Below are 20,000 nucleotides of genomic sequence, written 5' to 3' on the forward strand. Positions count from 1 at the left end.
TTTCCTATGGTTTTACATAGTAACATTTCATCATAACATTCTTATACCATACTTCTGTCCATTTCTGTATCATCAATTTTTATTTTCTTGGTAATATTTCATTTCCTCATTTATACACTGTTTTTCTTTTACTCTTTTTTTACCATACCCCAAAATTTATCAAACTTATATTTATATACTTTTACTACTAACCTCTCATCTTTTTTATTGACCACTTTAACACTTTATACAAATTTAATGAAACAGTATATAACACTGAGTTAATTAACCCCAAACTACCTCCTTCTTTATTTACATACAAAGCTCTTCTTTTTACTGGGTTTAATCTAAAACTCCATATAAATGAAAAATAAATCTGCAATACGTCCTTTTCATATACTGTTGGCTACTTAAATACACTTGGTAAGTATACAATTTTTCCCATCTGTGCTGAATATATCAAATAAGACATTTTTTCTGAATGATAATTTATATTTTCTCTATTAAAGACAGGTTTGTTTTATTTCTTCTGTTGTTTTCCCGTTGAATTCTATTTAAATCTTTATTCCTAAATATTATATCTAACACAGAAATTTCACTCACTGTAAAATATATACACTGATATTTACTACATCACCTAAACCTTTACTTTTATTATTTATTTATTCACATTTGTTTACTGGGAAATTCCAACAGGACACAGGTCCTTTTTCAGTGGAGGCCCGAGGAGAGTAGCTCCACAGAACAATAAATGAGCAGCAGAGTACATGAAGAACAATTGAATATACATACAATAGCAACTAATACATATTGCAGCAAACATTAGCTATACATACAATATGAAACATAGTAATGAACATATATACCAATATCTATATAGAGGCTAGGAATAAAGTTAGGAGATATATACAGATAGTACTAAGCTCAAATGGATACTGCTCTAAACTTATATACTTAAATCTTATATACAAATATTGCACTAAACTCAAACAGATGTAAAGCAGATGCGCCACACAAAGGTGGAACAAGCTAGAAGGGCTAATAGCATGGAAGGGGAAGATAGAGGAGTAAGAGAGGAGACATTTCTCTTTATTTAAAGCCTTCCCTATCATCTCTACATATTAATTTGTGCAAATTATTATATCTTTTATCAAAATTTGTTTTTGCAATTATTATAATATAATCTGCATATGATAGCAAAACACTAATTCATAACTCTTCAGATGTTACATACCCCACCTCCTTCATTTTGTAATTTTTTTTTGCACACTATCATATTCATAGCTAATGCAAAAAGTATACAATTCATCGGAAACCCATGTCTTATAGTGTTATACCACTATACATATGTACCTCTTGGCTTAACCAGCCAGTATTTTTACTTTATTGTTAATATACACTGATATACATAATTTCCTAACTTTCTCACTTATATTATATTGTTTCATTATTACCCATAAGATTTTATGTCCGATTGTGCCACATGTCTTATTAATGTCTCCTGTCATGATTTTCACTTCTTCTTTCCTGTCAATAATATTGTTCATAATTTCTGTAACTATCATTAATAATTCTTGACAAGCCTTACTCTTTATAATATGTATGCTATCTTCCATAATTTCCAATTTAGTTTCAAATCTCTTTTGTATTATTTTCATAAAGATAATCATTAGTATTCAATGCTATCAGTCTCCAATATTTTAATTGTCTTCTATCGTACATTTTCCATATGACTTTAAGTATTCCACTACATAATTTTTATACATAAAACCTTCATTTAACCATTCATTCAAAATCTTTAAAAAGTTTTTTGCCAATTTCACATATTTGTATACATTCCATACCCTATTCCATCAGGTCCTGCAGTCAAATCTATATTTACTTGCCCTAATACTTTATCTAGCTGATTTAAAGAAATCTCCTTTTCCAATTCTTTAATCTCTTTTTTTGTTAAATTTTTACTTTCCATGTTTTTTTACTACCTTCTTTTCTTCTCTGAGCATTTCTTGTACATATTGTACTACACTAGTCATGATCTTTTCTTGAGTTCTTTCTATTTCTCCTTACGTAACAATTATTGTATTTTTTTCTTGATTTCTTTTATATAATTATTTTTCTTCGTCAATGTACTTTCTATCATTATGTTCTAAATCTTCCAATGCATAGTTAAATATTATTTTATATTTGTCTTTCTCTAACTTTCTTGCATCATATTTCTGCTGTAAAAAACAATTTTTATATTTTCCTTAAATATCATCCAGCATTCAGACCAATTTTTATACAATGTTCTCATAGTAATATGATCTTTCCATAAGAATATTACTAATCTCTTTCCTTCTTCAGTCCATGGTTTCTCATTTATCCTTTTTATTCCTTCACCTATTTTTATATATTCCTTGTTTTCCTTTGTTTCTAGCCATATTGCAAGATGATCAGAAAATTCTGTTTCAACTACCACCCCTTCTCCTATAGCTAAACCTTCTGATACTATAAAATAAATTATTTAAGTTCTATTTATTCCCCTTTTGTAAGTCCATGAGTTTTTGTCCTAAAGTTTTAATTTACCACATCTTATAACTTCAAACATTTTTCTTATATCATTTCCTTTCTTTTTATGCTTGCCTCTTAAATCACAATTAAAGTCTCCTGTTATTAAACTATTCATATTTAACACTACACAGTCTAAAATATGATAAAATATGCTTTCCTTTTCTTTACAATTAGTATAATCATATAATGTTATAATGTATATACTTCTAATACATGTACTGTATTTCTACAGAATATTCCAGAGCATCTCTCATTTCCCAAATTCCAGATTATCTTTCCTCACCATAGTTTCTCTGTCTGTAATCTTTCTTCATTTTTTTAAAAATCTTGTATGATCTAATATAATTATATCTACATCACATGTATTACACCAGTCCATAATTCCAGTGCTATTACAATATGCTTCATATTATTATCATTTACAGAAAGCACTCTAAAATGTCAATTTTCCCTTTTCCTTAGATTCATGGTTTCATATGTGCACAGCTGTTTACTAGGCTTCCATTCTTAATAAGTCATTTTAATCCTAGTCAGCTTCATTCCCAAAGGTGAGAATCAAACACTGTGCCTTGTGACTGTGTGTGAAATACCTTAACAATTATTCCAGTCCCCAGTCATTAGTTGTATGCATTGCTTTTCATCCATTTCCTTTGTATTTCTTTTGTATTTATCCCTTTAAGTTTTCTTTTTCTGTCTTTACCCTTTTAACAATAGAATTATTTTACTCCTTTTACTACCTCCCAGTTTGTCTTCTTTGTCACTTATTTCAGAACCTTCTTCTGTGTCCTCTTTGTTATTTTTTCTCATCTATTTTTTTTTATTTCTACTTCTAAAATTTCTTCTCTTTGTTCAATTTCTTTTCTTATTTTTTCTTATGCCCTGTCTTATTTTCATTCTTGCAATTCATCAATAAATATCCAATTTTGTACATTTATAACATTTCAATTAAAACATTTTTAAATCATGTTCCATTTCTCCACAAATATAACATTTTTCTTTTGATACAGTTACTTATCAAATGACCTTCTTTTTCACAAAAAAAACAAACATGCTTTGGGTTGTCCACAGTATTTTACAATACCCCGTTCTCCTCCATATTTGTCATGCTATATTTTTTCTCTTTCTATTTTTAACATAATATTACAGCCCTAGCCATCACTCCATAATACACTTTTGTCATAAACTTTTGCAATGTCCAGTGCTTCTTTGCATAAAGCTTTCAAATGTCCTTTTAAGGTCTCTCTTTTTACCTCTTTTTGAAATTATACACAGATGTCCTTTTTTTTGTTTCCCTGTTAAATGTGTTTATCATATAAAGATTCCATTGGTTACAGTCTTTCTTTTTTTCATATTCTCCAAGAAAATGTTCCGTTGAAAAAAACAGTCTCAAATATAATGTCACAAGAGGTCCCTTTTGTTAATAAGAATAAATGCTCATGCCTCACGTGTTTTTATAACCAAAAAGGCTATTAAATTATCCCACATTTCATACCTGTCCATTTCTTTGTCTTCTTTACTTTAAATCCTTACCATGTACTTTTGTTTTTCACTTTCTTCTGCCTTCTTTTCTGCTACTCCACTTTTGCCTTCTTTTACTTGCTCTGCATATGTTTTCTTTCCAGTCACACCACTATTCTTCAGGATTGTCTCTGAATCCCTTTTTATATTTTCTCCATAATGTTCCCCCCAGGAAACATCTCCTTCATTTTTTGGCTCAATCTGCACCTCCATTTCTTTAATTAAATCATCCCGTAACCCTCCCAACTGGAGGGTTGTAATCAGATATCCATCATTTGTTGTCTCATCTCCATCAAGCAGGTTTCTTTGAAATATTTCCTCAGAATCCTGCCCACATTCTCCAGTCTCAGTATTTGCTTTCTCCATCTTTTCTTTCACCAATCCATCCTCTCCTCTCTCCATCTGCCTCCTTGTTTCTCCAGGCCACCTCTGTGCCTAAAACAGAAACAGGAAGTACTTCTCCAAAATGGGTCCCTGTCACAACAATGATGAGTAGGGGAATATTCCCGATGCACTAATCAATTTTTCCCTAAATGTATAAATACCATTTTGTGTCTCAACTAAAAAGAAGTGACTAGCCTTGCAAGACAAACTTGGTCAACAAAGGATAGATAGATAGATAGATAGATAGATAGATAGATAGATAGATAGATAGATAGATAAAATAAAATACTTGTTGTCATTAATAAAAGCATTAAGCTTAAGGGGAGGGATGCAATGGACAGTAACAAGTACCTTAAGTATCCAAGAAGTCTAAGTGCATTTACGTGTCACATTACTGCCTCCTGCTTTGGCACTTCCTCCTATCTTAGTAAACAATGGAGCCAGACAGGTGAACAAAGCCACTTTCAGATAGAGATGAGACTGTTAAATAATTTGCTGAAAGCCACAGTCAGTGGTAAAGAATTTTGCATGTTTCCTGACTTGGTGAAATTCTTGGGCTGGCAAATATAAGTCTTTCAGAAGGAGTTTTTTTTGCATGTGGGATGCAAGCAGGTTTGTTCCTCTTCAAAACAAAAACAACAAAAATCTTATGTGGTTTGATGAAAGTGGCTTTCATTGAGATTTAATTTTGAAGTATTGTCACTCACTGAAATTTCCACTGAGAAGCTGGCATCAGTTCATGGCATCTTGCTTACCAGCCTGTGTGCTTCTCTAGTTACTTATACTCTTGATGTCTGCAAACAAAAGCTGCACCTTTTCAAGTTCCAGCCAATGTAGGATAATAGCAAATGTACCAAATAGGTGCTACATGAAGGTTTGTGCTCATGCTGGTAAAGAACAAAACAAAAAACAAAAAAACATTCCTGTATTTCTTAAGAGAGGTGGCATCTAGGGCTTGGGAAACTGCTCAACCTTGTTTTTTTTTTTTGTCTGATAATTCCTAATATACAGAAGAAGAGTTTGTTCTCCACTTTAAGTTGCATGAAGTGTCCAGAAACAACTAATAAATCAAGATGAAGAACATCTGAGTGGTCATTTATGAGTTGTATTTTTCACTTTACAATTTATATAGTAACCCTTTTACAGATTCTGGTCTATGCTCTATTTGTCCATAATTAATTTGCAGACCATGGGTATTAATATTGTTATAAGACATGTCTTGAAGCTTAGAAAGATGTAAATGCAAATATATAGGAACACCCCCTCCATACATCACATTGGCAAAGGCAAGCCCCCTCATACATTCTAGGGGTTCTACCTGACTTCGTCGACAGCACAGAAGACCGACAGCGGAATTCGGAGCTCCAGAAGATCGAAAACGAAGAAGACCCGGCTTGAATCGCGAGTGGCAGAACATCGACAATGCAGAAGACCGACTGTGGATGACAAACACAACGCGAGGGATGCCGATGGGAGGAGGCTGTGTGAGTGTGAGCGGTAGTGGGTGACGTTTAGGGTGCGAGGCAGGTAAGTGTGGAGATTGGCGGTCTGTGTGGGTTAAGTGAGTTAGGGGGGGGTTAAGTGAGTTAGGGACCTTAGGGTTAGGTAAGGTTTAGTGTGGGCTTGTAAGGATTTTGGTGTGCTTGTGTTGTGTGTGGTTTGTGGAATGGGGATGTGTTTGTTTTAATTGTTATTGTGGTGTGCAGTGTATGGGGTTTCGTGTTTGTGTACCGTCGGTTATTTCGGTTATGTGTGGTTTCGTGTTTATGGACTGTCGAATATGTGGTGTCGGTGATGTGGTTGTCGGTGTTGTGTGGTTTCGATTATGTCAGGTAGAACCATTCTAGGACATGCATGCATTCATATGCACAGACACACACACACACACACACACACACACACACACACACACACAAGGGCACACTCACACACACAAAACTATACATCTTACCTGTCCCTTAGTTGGCAGAGTATCCTCGATGTTGCCTTTTTATTTATTTATTTATTTATTGCTGCCCTTTGTAAATCACTGATGGTTAAAGTCAATCAAAAATGACAGCCATAAGAGTTGTGTTCTTCATATTGTTCAGAAAATGCGTATCATTATGCTAGACCTCTTGCTGAATTAACTTTATAAGTGAGTCAGAGTAATATTTTAAATTTCTCTCTGATGTCATGCAGAGTTTCACCTGGAGTTGTCTCAAGGGCAGCCATTTAGAGATAATGCAGTCATATGAATGTCCCTCATCCTTCACAAATGGCCATTATTTGGCCTGATGTACCTCATAACTTGGGGAGCATTTCAGTAAGTAATGCCAGACATTACAGTTTCTTACTTAATACTGTGTAATAAATACATCAGGATGCAAGACGTCCATTTTTCTAAGTCCTCAGTTGATGAAAAAGACTAAAGCTCTGCTTCATTAATGAGCTGCTTCCTGTAAAAGGTACAAGGCTTGAGACTTCTTTTTCCATTTCAAAAGCCATTCTGTTAAGTTTAAGTGACTTAAGATAATATATAAATGAATGTCCTTGGTGTCTAATGTCCCACCCCTATAACTCTTACATCTTTCAGGCTGCAAAATGTGTTGTCCTGTGAATTCTTTAAGTGACTTAGGGGAATGTCTAACATCCTGGTGTCTAGTGCTCTCCTAGCTCTATTCAGGATTTGCTCATTAGTCTAAGGGAGTTTAGAGTTACACTAACCCCCACAAACATTGATATACCCCCAACACACACACACACACACACATACCGGCCCTCACTGTAGATCATCCCACCCGCACCCAATTGCACTAACAGCCACAATCATGCAATTTGTTTTTTTTTTTGGATTACTGTTACTTTTTTTTTACTTTTGGCCATGTACCTATTCCATACTTTCGTGACTTTGGATATACAATCATGCATTTACTTTCCCCAGCACACACACTCACAAACAGAGCCTTCAGTACTGCAAACAATACTCCAACGGCACCCTACTCAAAGTCTGATAATGAGGCATTATCTCCTTCCATTCTCTTGAGTCAGCAGCAGATATATACAACAAATTTAACTTGGTGTTGCTAACATCTTTTCTCTCTGAGCCTGATGATTTAAGTTTGCCATAATAAAAGTCACCAAGAGTTTTACTTAATGTATTTCTATAAGTTTGACTCAACTAATACACTTCTCTTCTGCCATGTTTTGCCATTTTTTAATGCAGCACTTTGGATATCTTAGTTTGACTCATACCTCTCAACTGTCCAGATTGTTGCAGAATATCCAGATTTTTACTTTATATTTTTGGTCTGTTCCTTGTAGAATTTGTAGTTTCCTGGCAAGTAATTGCGGATTGAAGTCACTAAATACTGACATACATTTGAGTTTCCGATTCTATATTCTTCAGAAAATGTATGCTAATGCAAAATCTGTTATTTTAGAAACTTTCTAAGTTTACAAGAGGTATATTTAAAATCCATGACTGATTTTGAACCTTTATACCCCAATTATGTTTGGCTTTCTCCAGATTTCTAATGCTTAGTGGCTGAGGTGATGAATGGGTATCACATAAATGAGATTACATTTTAATTGAGGAACAGGAAGTCTTATCAGTTAGATCACAGAATCGTGCAGGTAAGGTTATATAATATGTGAGCTGTTTTTTGTAATAGCCACGGTAATACGGTGGTTAACATGAGGAATTCACCACCTACAAAAACAGTTTCTTTTTAAGTTATTGTTAAAGCCAATCATGTGCATTGTTGAAATTGAGGAATTTGCAGAGCCATTGCATTAGAAGAACTTTCACATGATCGAACCAAATTAAATAAGTAGATCCCTTTCCTTGTACACACAATTTAACAAAATTAAATAAGTAGATCCCTCTCCTTGTATATACAATTTAACCAAATTAAATAAGTAGATCCCTTTCCTTGTACACACAATTTAACCAAATTAAATAAATAGATCTTTCTCCTTGTACACACAGTTTAACCAAATTAAATAAGGAGATCCCTTTCCTTGTACAGACAATTTAATCAAATTAAATAAGTCGATCCCTCTCCTTGTACACACAATTTAACCAAATTAAATAAGTAGATCCCTTTCCTTGTACACACAATTTACCAAATTAAATAAATAGATCCCTTTCCTTGTACACACAATTTACCAAATTAAATAAGTAGATCCCTTTCCTTGTACACACAATTTACCAAATTAAATAAATAGATCCCTTTCCTTGTACACACAATTTACCAAATTAAATAAGTAGATCCCTTTCCTTGTACACACAATTTACCAAATTAAATAAGTAGATCCCTTTCCTTGTACACACAATTTACCAAATTAAATAAATAGATCTTTCTCCTTGTACACACAGTTTAACCAAATTAAATAAGTAGATCCCTTTCCTTGTACACACAATTTACCAAATTAAATAAATAGATCCCTTTCCTTGTACACACAATTTAATTTACAACTCTTGGTTTAAGGTACTGTGGTCAAATGCTTCTTTCTCAGAATACCAAAGTGGCAAACATTTGATGAAATGTCTACAGCGGCAAGAAATAAGTTGATTTTCAATGGCATGTTTGGAGGATTTCGCACTCAACCCCCACACACACACACACACACACACACAGGGTACCCTTCCACTGGTATCCCTGCTATTTAACTCCATTTTAGAATAAGGAAAAGCCCACACCTCCTTTGAAGTAACCCACTTGAAGTGGCCAAATTCTCAGTATAGGTACCATTTCTCAAATTTTGCAGACTGAGATTTGGTATCCTGTCTAGTCCCATAATCATTATATCATTTTTTTTTAAGTTCTTAACATAGAGAAATTGCTCTTATAAGTTTTGTTATAATGAAGACTGAATTCATAGATCTGAAATGTTTTGAAACAGTATTAGATCAATATTTCTGAACAAATATTAAAATAACTTAAATATATTTTCTGTTCTGAAGTTACTTTTGCTTGTGTGTGTGTGTGTTTGTGTGTGTGTGTGTGTGTGTGTGTGTGTGTGTGTGTGTGTGTGTGTGTGTGTGTGTGTGTGTGTGTGTGCATATAGTATATATATATATATATATATATATATATATATGTGTGTGTGTGTGTGTGTGTGTGTGTAAGGGTTAGGTGCTAGGGTTAGGTTAACATCCATTACTAAGGAGGACAGGGGGACACAGGGCAAACAAATATAAACAAACACACACAAAAAACACTACATATTGCCCCAAACCTAACCTTTACCTTGAAATACACAAACTCACACATAGACAATGCCCATCCTTCACTCATTCCTGCACCTACCCCTAACTCACACAAATAAACAAGCACACACTTTCACACCCCATCCACACTTACGTGCATCAACATTCTGTACCATCATCTTATTTACTATTCAGCCATCCATACTGCCAACATTAAATCACACCCTCTGCATTTATCAAACAAATGTACATTCAAACACAGGGGACCCATATATATATATATATATATATATATATATATATATATATATATAGATATAGATATATATATATATATATATATATATAGATATATATATATATATATAAATGGGTCTACTTCACATAATCGAACATCCAAATGCTCGACTTTCATATGGTCGAACATTTGAATGTTTGAAAATGTAAAAAAAAAAATTAAACAAAACAAAACAAAAAAAATATATCTATATACACATACATACATACACACACACACACACACACACACACACACACACACACACACACGCCCATATATATATGTGTGTGTGTGTGTGTGTTTTCAACACTCAACAGGAATGCTATCAGGTCCCAAAGACCTTGTTCTGTTGTTGATTAAAGGCTAAATTATATCTTCTCTTAAAATATTATTTTATGATCCCTGTCATTTACTAACTGTGAAGGTTTATTTATTTCTCCTAGGTTGCAGTAAGTGCTAAACTCTTAAGAAAATATATTCAAAACATGTTGTAACAGTCCAGAACAGCTTGTAGAAGCTGAAGGTTCGCCTGAGTTGGAATAATGATGATGTTTTACACTGGGGCACTGCTGACCTTATGGAAATAATTTGTAAGTTTGTATAACTGGGCAGTCATATGTCAAATACAGTGTTCACCAACTTCGAACTCACAGGAGTCTGAATGTTGTAATATTGAACCCATATGTTTGAAATACGAAAATAACGAAGCCACAAAACACCAATTTTTCCCCAGGGGAAAAAAAATCGGTGGGCCGTTTTTGCGGCTTTGCTATTTCCTCCACTGTGGTGCGATCTCGGAGTTCATATATTTAAGTAGGGGACGTTGGAGGGTGTGGGGGATGAAGACACCACATTAGTTTAAGTTTAAAGTGTATGTGTTTTTTTTTTTGTTTTGTACCGGAACAGCGATTTTTTTCCCTGGGTTATGAATCTGTCCCTCCAGCATGTCCTATTTATTTCAGTGCTGAGGTTCATGTCTCTCGAGCGCGTGGCTCGATGGGATTTGGATTTTCTGAGGTGCAGCATGTCCATTAATTCCGGGTTGGACATTGCTTTATACGTCAGGCACAGATCGCCTCTGAGCAGGTGGTATGCCACTGAGTAGAGCTGGAGTTTCTTTAACCGGGCAGCATATGGCATCTGTTTGAGCCCTTTGATCCTCTTGGTGGGGTACTTTTGGGGTCTTTCCAGTTGCTGCAGGTGTCTGGTAAGGTATATCCCAAAAGGGGCATTGTACTCAATTATGGGCCTGATGAGGGATGAGTAAAGAGGCACAATGACCTCCCCTGATCTAGATGTGAATCCCTTCATGATTATGTGGGCTATATAAAATGCTTTTCTAACCACTTTGGCCATGTGGTTGTCAAATGACAGATTGCTATCAACTTGGGTCCCCAGGTCCCTAATTACTTCTTCTGTACTTAATGGTTTACCACCTATGTGGTAATTTGTGGGCACTTTGTTTTTGCCAAAGGGGATGACTATACACTTTTTGGTGTTTAGCTTGAGGCCATGGCTCTGGCACCAGTTGTCTGTTTCTATGAGGCCCTTTTGGAGGATGCTTGTGTCAGCTGGAGAGTCGATTATGGTGCCCAGTTTGCAGTCATCTGCGAACTTGGTCAGCCACAGTCCTTCCGTGTTGGCCTGTACCTCCGAGAAATATATACTGAACAAGGGAGGTCCCAGGACTGAGCCTTGTGGGACGCCACTTGTAACTGGTTTGGAGTCTGACATGGCTCCAGCAATTCTAACTATGTGGGTTCTGTCCTTGAGCCAGTTTGCAACCCATCTAGTGACATAGAGGTTTATATTTTAGCTGGTGAGCTTATCTATAATGCCCGAGTGGGGTATTGTATCGAAGGCTTTTGTGAGGTCCAGGTAGGCTGTATGGACCACCTTCCCCTCGTCAATGGCCTTGGTGATTGTTTCAAAGAAATTGACCAGGTTTAAGAGGCAGGATATGCCCTTAACAAAGCCGAACTGGATAGGATCCAGTGTCTGTAGGTCCCCAATATCTTTATTTATGAGGTCCATGATGATCCTATCCATAGCTTTGCAGACCAAGCTAGTCAGGCTTATGGGGCGATAGTTTCCAGGATCTGTTGAGGCACCACCTTTGTGGAGAGGGACCACTGTTGCTGTACGCCACTCTTTGGGTACATATCCTGTAGTAAGGCTGAGATTGAACAGTAGTTTTATGTTTGGGTTTAGCTCTTCTTGGAGTTCATGTAGGATGCAGCCCGGGACATCGTCTGGTCCCATTGATGCTGTGTTTTTTGCTTTGGAGAGGGCGGCTCTTACCTGAGCATCTGAGATGTCAGGGGGGCAGCACTCTGCTGGGACAGATATTTGCCCTTTTGGTGAGGGGGGGGGAGAAGTTTGCGCTGAACCTGTCAGCTAGGATGTTGGCAATGTCTGTGGGTTCGGTGTATTTTTTGTCATTTTGGACTAATTCTGAGCATATCTGGGAATTCCCACCCAGGTTCCTAACATAACTAAAGAAAGCCTTGTGATTATCCTTAGTGTTCTGTGCAATTTTTATCTCGAAGCTGGCCTTAGATGATTTTATGAGTGCCCGTAGTTTTTTGCTAATACTGATCAGAGATGCCTTCCCTTTTTGGGAAGTAGCTTCCTCCTTCTATTGTATAGTTTGTTTATGGCTGGGGTCCACCAGACAGGACGTCTGCCTTTGGAGGATTGGGTCTTGGTTTTATTTGGGATTGCATGATCCATGCATTCCTGAAGGTGTTCATAGAATGCATTTATAAAGGATTCTGCAGTCTGGGCAGTATTTTCCACAGGCCCGGGGGCTTTGAAGGATTCCACCTCGGTTTTGAGGAGTGTGAAATTTGCTTTAGAGAAGGTTTTCACTGTGGTTTTCTGGGCAGGGAGTGGGGTCGGGATGTGAATATCCAGTGAAATTAGTTTATGGTCTGATCTTACCAGTGAGAGATACACTTCTGGTCTGGAGCATAGAGTCCCCATGTTGGTGATGTTCAGGTCCAGTATGTTTTCCCCTCTTGTGGGAGTGGTAACAAGTTGTTCCATAGCATTTGAGTTTATAAATTCTAGGAACCTTTGGGCTAGGGTGTTGGAGCTAGAGTAATGCTCCCAGTCTATGTTTGGGTAGTTGAAATCGCCCAATATAATGGTGTTTGGAGAGACCTTCATATTTTCCAGTGTTCTCAGGAAGGCTGGGTGGGGTTCCTGGGTTTGGGAGGGTGGTCTGTAGCAGGCTATAAATTGAAAGACAGTTTTACCCACTGTTAGTTGCACATGGATAGTCTCTGATGCTTCGTGCTGTGCCACCAACCTGGAGGTGTGGGTATCTTTGACGAATATTGATACTCCCCCTCCTTTTGTGGTTCAGTCCAAGTTTTGGGGCCGAAAAGCATGGTATGAGGTATAACCTGGTAGTGCTGGGGTGCTCTCAGGAGCCTTGAACCAGGTTTCTGTTACTGCACAGATATCAATGTTCTCCATGCTAAGGAGAGTTTCGAGTGTGTGCATCTTGAGGTTTAGACTTCTGGCATTCAGTAGCATTACTCTTAGTTTCTTATCCCTTGTGATACCTATGGAGGTGGGTTTGTCCTTTGAGCCTTGCCTAAAAAAGGCACTATGGGGGTAGCAAGAGCCTTTGCCAATATCCGAAAGCCCAGGGGTGACAGGTGCAAGCTGTCCCTAGCGAAGCATCGTGGCTTGTCGAGCATGTCATCCCAGGCTGACAGGCATTGGATCCCCTTTGAATGACACCAATACTTAAGCCAATTGTTGAAATTGATCATCTTGTCTTCATATTGTGGCATCATTCTTGGTGAGGGTAAGATGCTACTCAAGGTCAGGGTCATACCGGCCTGGGCTACATGCTCAGAGAGCTCCTCTATGTCTCTTTTCTTGTAGTCCAGGGAGGTACATCTCAGGTCATTCACACCAGCATGCACAATGACTGAGTCATATTTGTACTTGCCTTGGAGTGACCTGAGTGCTTGTGTTATGTGGTGGATCCTAGCGCCCAACAGGCAGCTCACCGTGACCTTCTCCTTGTTCAGCCTGGTGAGCGGGACGTCAGTGTGCCTGACGATAGAGTCACCTATTACAAGTGTATCAGGTGTGTTATTTAGCCTTAAGGGCTGTGACTGTTCGGCACACTGGCTTTGTGAGCTATGTGTTGCACGTGTTTTGTTTTGGGGTAGTGGTTGCTTGGGTGTCTGCTTTGGAGGTCTCTGCTGCTTAGGCAGATTTTTATTTAGAGCCTCTGAGTATGTTTTTGTGTGTTTATGTGTTTGGTTTGCTGTCGTGGTAGGTCTATGTGAGACTGGAATTGTAGTGAGTGTGGTTTCCTTCTCCTCCTGACTGGTTACGCCAGTACTGAGTTGAGAGAGCTTAGCCTCCAGTTTGGCTATATGGTTGCATCTCTCACATGTGTTGGAATTTGTTAGGAGGAGGAGAGGGTTGTCTGTGTACATGAGGCAGTTGTAACATTGCCTCAAGTTTCCCAGATTCATCAGCTGGACTGGAGAGGAGATTGACAACTGACCTTTGGACATGCTAGAATAGTATTGGGAATTCCTTTATAATTGAAAAAAAGGGCCAATGGGGAACAAGGTATATAGACCATTCATCAGTTAGTCTCCAGTGGTGATCTATTTCACTTATTTGAGATGTGCCTTTAATTTTACAATCAGTATATTGCACATCCATTCTAGATACTGCCTCAGAGACACACCTAGATATAATTTGACAATCTGCTCTTCAAACCACAGAGAGTCTAACAACAAATCAGGTTTACTAAGCAACTCAAGTCACCTGGAGCACCTGTAGAAGCGTAGCCTGTGAGCCAGACAAGACAGGGAGAGTCCATCTTATAAAATGCAACACTGGGGGGAGGTTGCCATACCTTTTGATATCTGTGAGCTGTGATTGAGAAATGGTCATTTATTTTATTCTGTTTCTGTGTATATTAAGAAGTTGCACTTAGGTTGAACATTAAGTCTGCTTCTTACCACCAGTGTGGGAAATCTGCATAGTAAGTAAATCACAGACCCTGACAATCTCATGAATGCTCAGTGCCATATCTCCTTTGCCATTCAGTTGTTTGTTGGAAGTTATTTGCTTCTAAGTCTGGGAACATAAAACTATAATTTTTCATTAAATCATCATTGAACATGTGTAAGAAAATGTGCACCTGATATGGCATCATCTTGTATTGCTGTTGTTTTACAAACCAGATCCTTTTATGAGTGTTTTTTTTTTCTACCAAACTTACAAAATTCTGTAGATCAAATATAGCTTATAACAGAGTTTTGGTTAGAAACAGAGAAAAAAAGTCAACAGAAACTTTCAGTACAGGTAACAATAAAACAGGAATGGAAGAAGTTGCTCTTTCACTAAACGTGTATGACAAAACGTTAACTATTTCATTTCTTCATTCCCATTTACTATATATTTTCATTCCGTCATTCATTCTGTAAAAACTGGTAAATAATGTATGGAGAAGCCTTACCTATGCTTTCATTTTCTGATAACCTACTTAATTTGATTCACTGTTGTGTTTTCCTTCTTAGATCAAACAAATGGAAATTGAAGAAGCTCGGCTTAAACATGATATACAAGACGTCAAAGACCAAAATGAACTTTTAGAATTCCGAATCTTAGAGCTTGAAGTAAGTACTGCACCATTTTACTGCAGAGGCTAAGTTTTTTTGTCTGTATAAGTGTAATGTTACCAATGACTGTCCTGTATATATCTTTGTGTACCTGTCACTCCATTTTTTTGCTATATAGTTTGATCATAATGGATTTTGTAAGTTAGTGTATAACTACCTATAAAAACATTACAAATTCTTCAAACGTAACATGAAAAAGAATTTTTATGGAACTACTTTTTTTGAACTTGCAGCTACCTTTATTCATTTTTGAAGATTTTTTTTTAATCAAACCATTATTTCAGATTTCCTAATTAACTTATATGTTATTCACTGGATTGCATTTATATGGATAAGTATAAAACTATAAAATAATTATTTTGTTTGTGAGAATATAATTTGTTACTCAGAAATAAGATCTTTGTGAAATTACTATTCTTCTTAGTGGAGGTAGACAAAAAGATAGATCTGGTCTGTTATTCAGGACTCCTGATGTGTTAGTCACACTGACTAGGTGAAATTTGGCCATAATATCATGATAATTCCCCTGCCCTTTGAGATAAGTACTGTGGGAATCTTTTACAGCTTTCTTAGCTACAGCCGGCTTAGGCAGACATGATCTTGATTTAATGTCTCAGGCAAAAGATGGGACCTCAGGAGTGCATCATCCTTTCTCCCAGTGGTGTATCAGCAATGGGTGATGAATTCAAGCACCTGGTGATGGGATAAAACCCACAGCATTCTGATCTTCATATCATTAAAGGCAAGGGTATTAGTTCTTTAGACACTGACATCATATCACCAAGTAGAAACCAACCAAAACACATTGAATGGGAGGACTTTGACTTTTGCAGTTAATTTTTAATCTGCATTTGGGTTGTCACATCTAGGAGAAAGCTGGAACCTCATTAAAAGCATCAGTATTGCTTAATACCATTTTGGTTTCTTTATTATAACAAGATGAGATCTAAAATAATTCAGCTTTGAAATAACATCTCGCTATTTGGAAAAGTCAGTCGATGGTTCGTTAATATTGAAACACATATCAACATCAACTTCCTTCTCCCATTTTGTATATTGTGTTGGAGTATCACATCAAGCATGATGTCACCTAGAAGCAATGATATCTAATTAGCAAACATTAAGAAAACAATTCCTAATCAAAGATCATACGTGTACACTGAATGTATTCAGGCATGTTTTACTTTGTCATTGTAATCATTTTCTTTATTTAGCAACAATGTAGTTTCATTTACTAATTTTTCATTTTATTGTTTTATGTTATGTTGTTTGGATTTATTATTTTATTTTATTTATTGCTCTCCTTAAATTGAGTATGATGCTTTGTTTAAAAGCATGGAAAAAAGTTGAATTTAAACATGCAGGAAACGAAGATCGGTCACAACTGCACTTTTAATGACTGGCATAATACAAGCATGATTAAAACATGTCATATTAGAATAATGTTTTCCAGTGCTCAATAAGAAAAATGCCATTTAGTGGGTTGAAATAGCTTATGCTTGAAGGACACCATTTATTTAAGAAGAAGAAGACGGAGATAAGGAAGTTCTTATTTTTGTCCTTCATTTTCTCTTTGCCATATTTACAAATGATGCAGTAAGGTTGACTATCATCTTAATATTCTGAGAAGACATTAATCTTGAACCTACTTCTCAACCATTTTTCATGAAAATAGGTTAAGGGCGTGTGGCAAACTGAGTGGCATTTCATCAAGTCTCCTTGCAAGTTTGCTGCCTAATTACTAATAGTTCAAGAATCACTAATAACATCTTTAACTCTGAATGTAACCACATGTTAATTGCTTATGCAAAATGTATGTTTTAAACTTTAGAGAGAATTAAGGCTAGATTTTTTTCTATGGAGCACACAAATGATCGATGAATACTTAAGCGCTATGCTGAAAAATCTCATCTGGCAGAGAGCACAGCTGTGGCTGACATTGTAGTTCATAAATTAAAATCACCTTGTACTCATGTGTTTTGCTCTAACCTGCATCGAACAGGGATTGCTCATTCAGAATTTAAATGTATTTCTGACAGTTGCTGATTTACAGAAATGGCCAATGACACCATTATGACATGTCCTGATGTGATCTTCTCTTGAATTTTTGAAATTCTAACTTTAATCTTGTTCATACAGAAAATTATCATTAAAGACATTGTGACTGTGATTTGGAATGTACTTATTCATTCACACAAAAATGTAAATGCAATCACACACACACGCACACGCACACGCACATGCACACGCACACACACACACACACACACACACACACACACACACACACACACACACACACTTTTGGCTTAATTAACAGCATAATTTAAAAATATAAGTTCTGATGCTAAAAGCTATGCCATGGTTTCCTGTTATTTGGATGATTATGAAATGGGCAAGTTTAAACCTACTGATTTCTGTTCTCCGCTATACAACTTATTGACTGATTTTTTTTCTATAGAAGATCACTGCTGATGTTACTTTTGTTTATGCATAGCAGTGATTCATTGTTTTTTTGGGAGATACTTTTTACTTTACAGTTGTACAGACATGCGATTAGTATATATTATATATAGTTAAGACAATGAGGGTGGGAAAAGCAGTCCTTCGTATGGGGAGAAGTGCAATTTTGTTGTTTTGATCTGCTGAGGCTAGACCTGGTTTGATTCACTGGGCTGAAGCTTCAAATACTTTTTCACTGACAAATGTTTGCAAAAACATGAGTCAAAGATGATTCATTGTATAACCAGTGGACAGAGAATGGCGTGTATGAGTTTCTGGTTTAGGAAGAGCATTTCTGATTTAGCTCATCATATTTCACTTGCTTATAGAATAATTATTCAGAGGTGAAAGTTAGTTTTTTTATTCATGTTTTGAGCTGACTTGAACACATATTCCTAAGAACTGATGTGATCTTGAAGGCAGTATATAGAGATTGAGGATACCAGACACAACCCCCATTTCAGACAGTGCAAGGAGTCAAACATCTCAACCTCTTAGAGCAAGAAATCTGGAGAAAGCAATAAGAAAATGTGGGACAAAGGCCCAAAAAAAAGGGACAATTTTTAAATATTGCTTTTATAAACTTAGAAAGTTGATAGAATAACAGGTTTTGCATTTGCATGAATTTTCTGAAGGGTATGAAGTCTGAAACTCAGTATCTGTCATTAGTTTCTAACTTCAGTCTTTAATGATTTACCACTTATTTGCCAGAAAACCAGAATTTTATGAACAGACCAAAAATATGAGGAAGAAATCTTGACATTCTGCGAAAATCTGTGCAGTTGAGAGGTATGCAAGAAGTAACTTGTCTACAAAGAAAGCTGTTTTATAGTCTTTAATGCTTTCTGCTTGGATCACAATCAGAAACATTAAACTTTAACAAGTTGGTAAGCAAGTTACTGGTAGTTGAGCGGATGGTGTTTAAACTCCTACAATAATTCCATAATCCCAGTATGTCTGTCCTCTGGCTTGCAATATGGATTCTGTGAGAAAAGGTGCAATGCATAAGCATGCTGTAAGCTATGTGTTGACCGTATGATACAAGTAATGTGATGAACGCTCATTGAATAATGAATTCTTCTAACTCCACTTCAGTGTTAGCTTTTGGAAGGGAAATTTGGTTTAAATCATTGCTGTCAGTATATGAAAAATATCTTTCGAAACCTGTTGATCTGGACTTCTTTGTCAGTTTTTTTTAATTTCTAATGAGGGTAAAGCTAGAAAATGCTTAGTCTGTACATTCAGTGTTCTCCTTCTGTGACATGCTTTGGAATAGCCCATCTGTAACAAATATCTGTCACCCTGTGATGCACACAATAACTCATTCTATAAACAGGACAAATAAATATCTGTCATCCTGTGATGCACGCAATAACTCATTCTATAAACAGGACAAACTTAGTAATTCAGTTTATTCATAGTTATTCACTGATGTTTAGACTTGGGATGGCAAGTGAAGTGTGCCATTTAGTTACTTGGACTCTGCCTTTATCTTTCAACATACAGGTGTTATGGCATGCTGTGCAGCTCCATTATAAATACTGCACAGGGAGCACTGAAGCTCTTCACCCCTCACTGCAAACAAGTATCAGCATTAATTTCTGAATGCTGGTACTACTACACTGTAATACACACAGAGCACTGAAGTACTTCAGCCCCAAGTGCAAATGCTGTACTGGCATTCAGAAAGCGAACATCGATACTGCACTACTGTCTGGTCATCTGATTAGCATTTGCCAATCATGCCTCATGGCACTTTCCCCTGAGCTAACCCCTTCATCCTTCCCTAGCTACACTGATCTGGAGTAATTCAGTGTTTGGGCTAGTTAGTGCTGTGTGAATGCTAATTATGGCTGATATAATTTTATACATTTTTAGAAGCATACATTGGAGTAATACTAGGTATGTGATCACAGGGAACACAAGA

The 20,000-nt window shown here is 36.5% G+C and overlaps 1 protein-coding gene across 1 annotated transcript in view; it reads left to right on the top strand.

Annotated features, from left to right (window-relative positions):
- The window catches only part of JAKMIP3 (Janus kinase and microtubule interacting protein 3), a 1,929,353-nt gene that overhangs the window by 1,345,695 nt on the left and 563,658 nt on the right, over positions 1 to 20,000 (top strand). Inside the window, exon 15 of the mRNA XM_044056811.1 lies at positions 15,470 to 15,568. Coding sequence (XP_043912746.1) covers positions 15,470 to 15,568 — 99 coding nt within the window. The remainder of the gene's footprint in view (positions 1 to 15,469; positions 15,569 to 20,000) is intronic.

Source organism: Protopterus annectens, chromosome 14.part0, assembly GCF_019279795.1.
Source record: "Protopterus annectens isolate FY-2018-M chromosome 14.part0, PAN1.0, whole genome shotgun sequence".
In the NCBI taxonomy this organism is placed as follows: Eukaryota; Metazoa; Chordata; order Ceratodontiformes; family Protopteridae; genus Protopterus; species Protopterus annectens.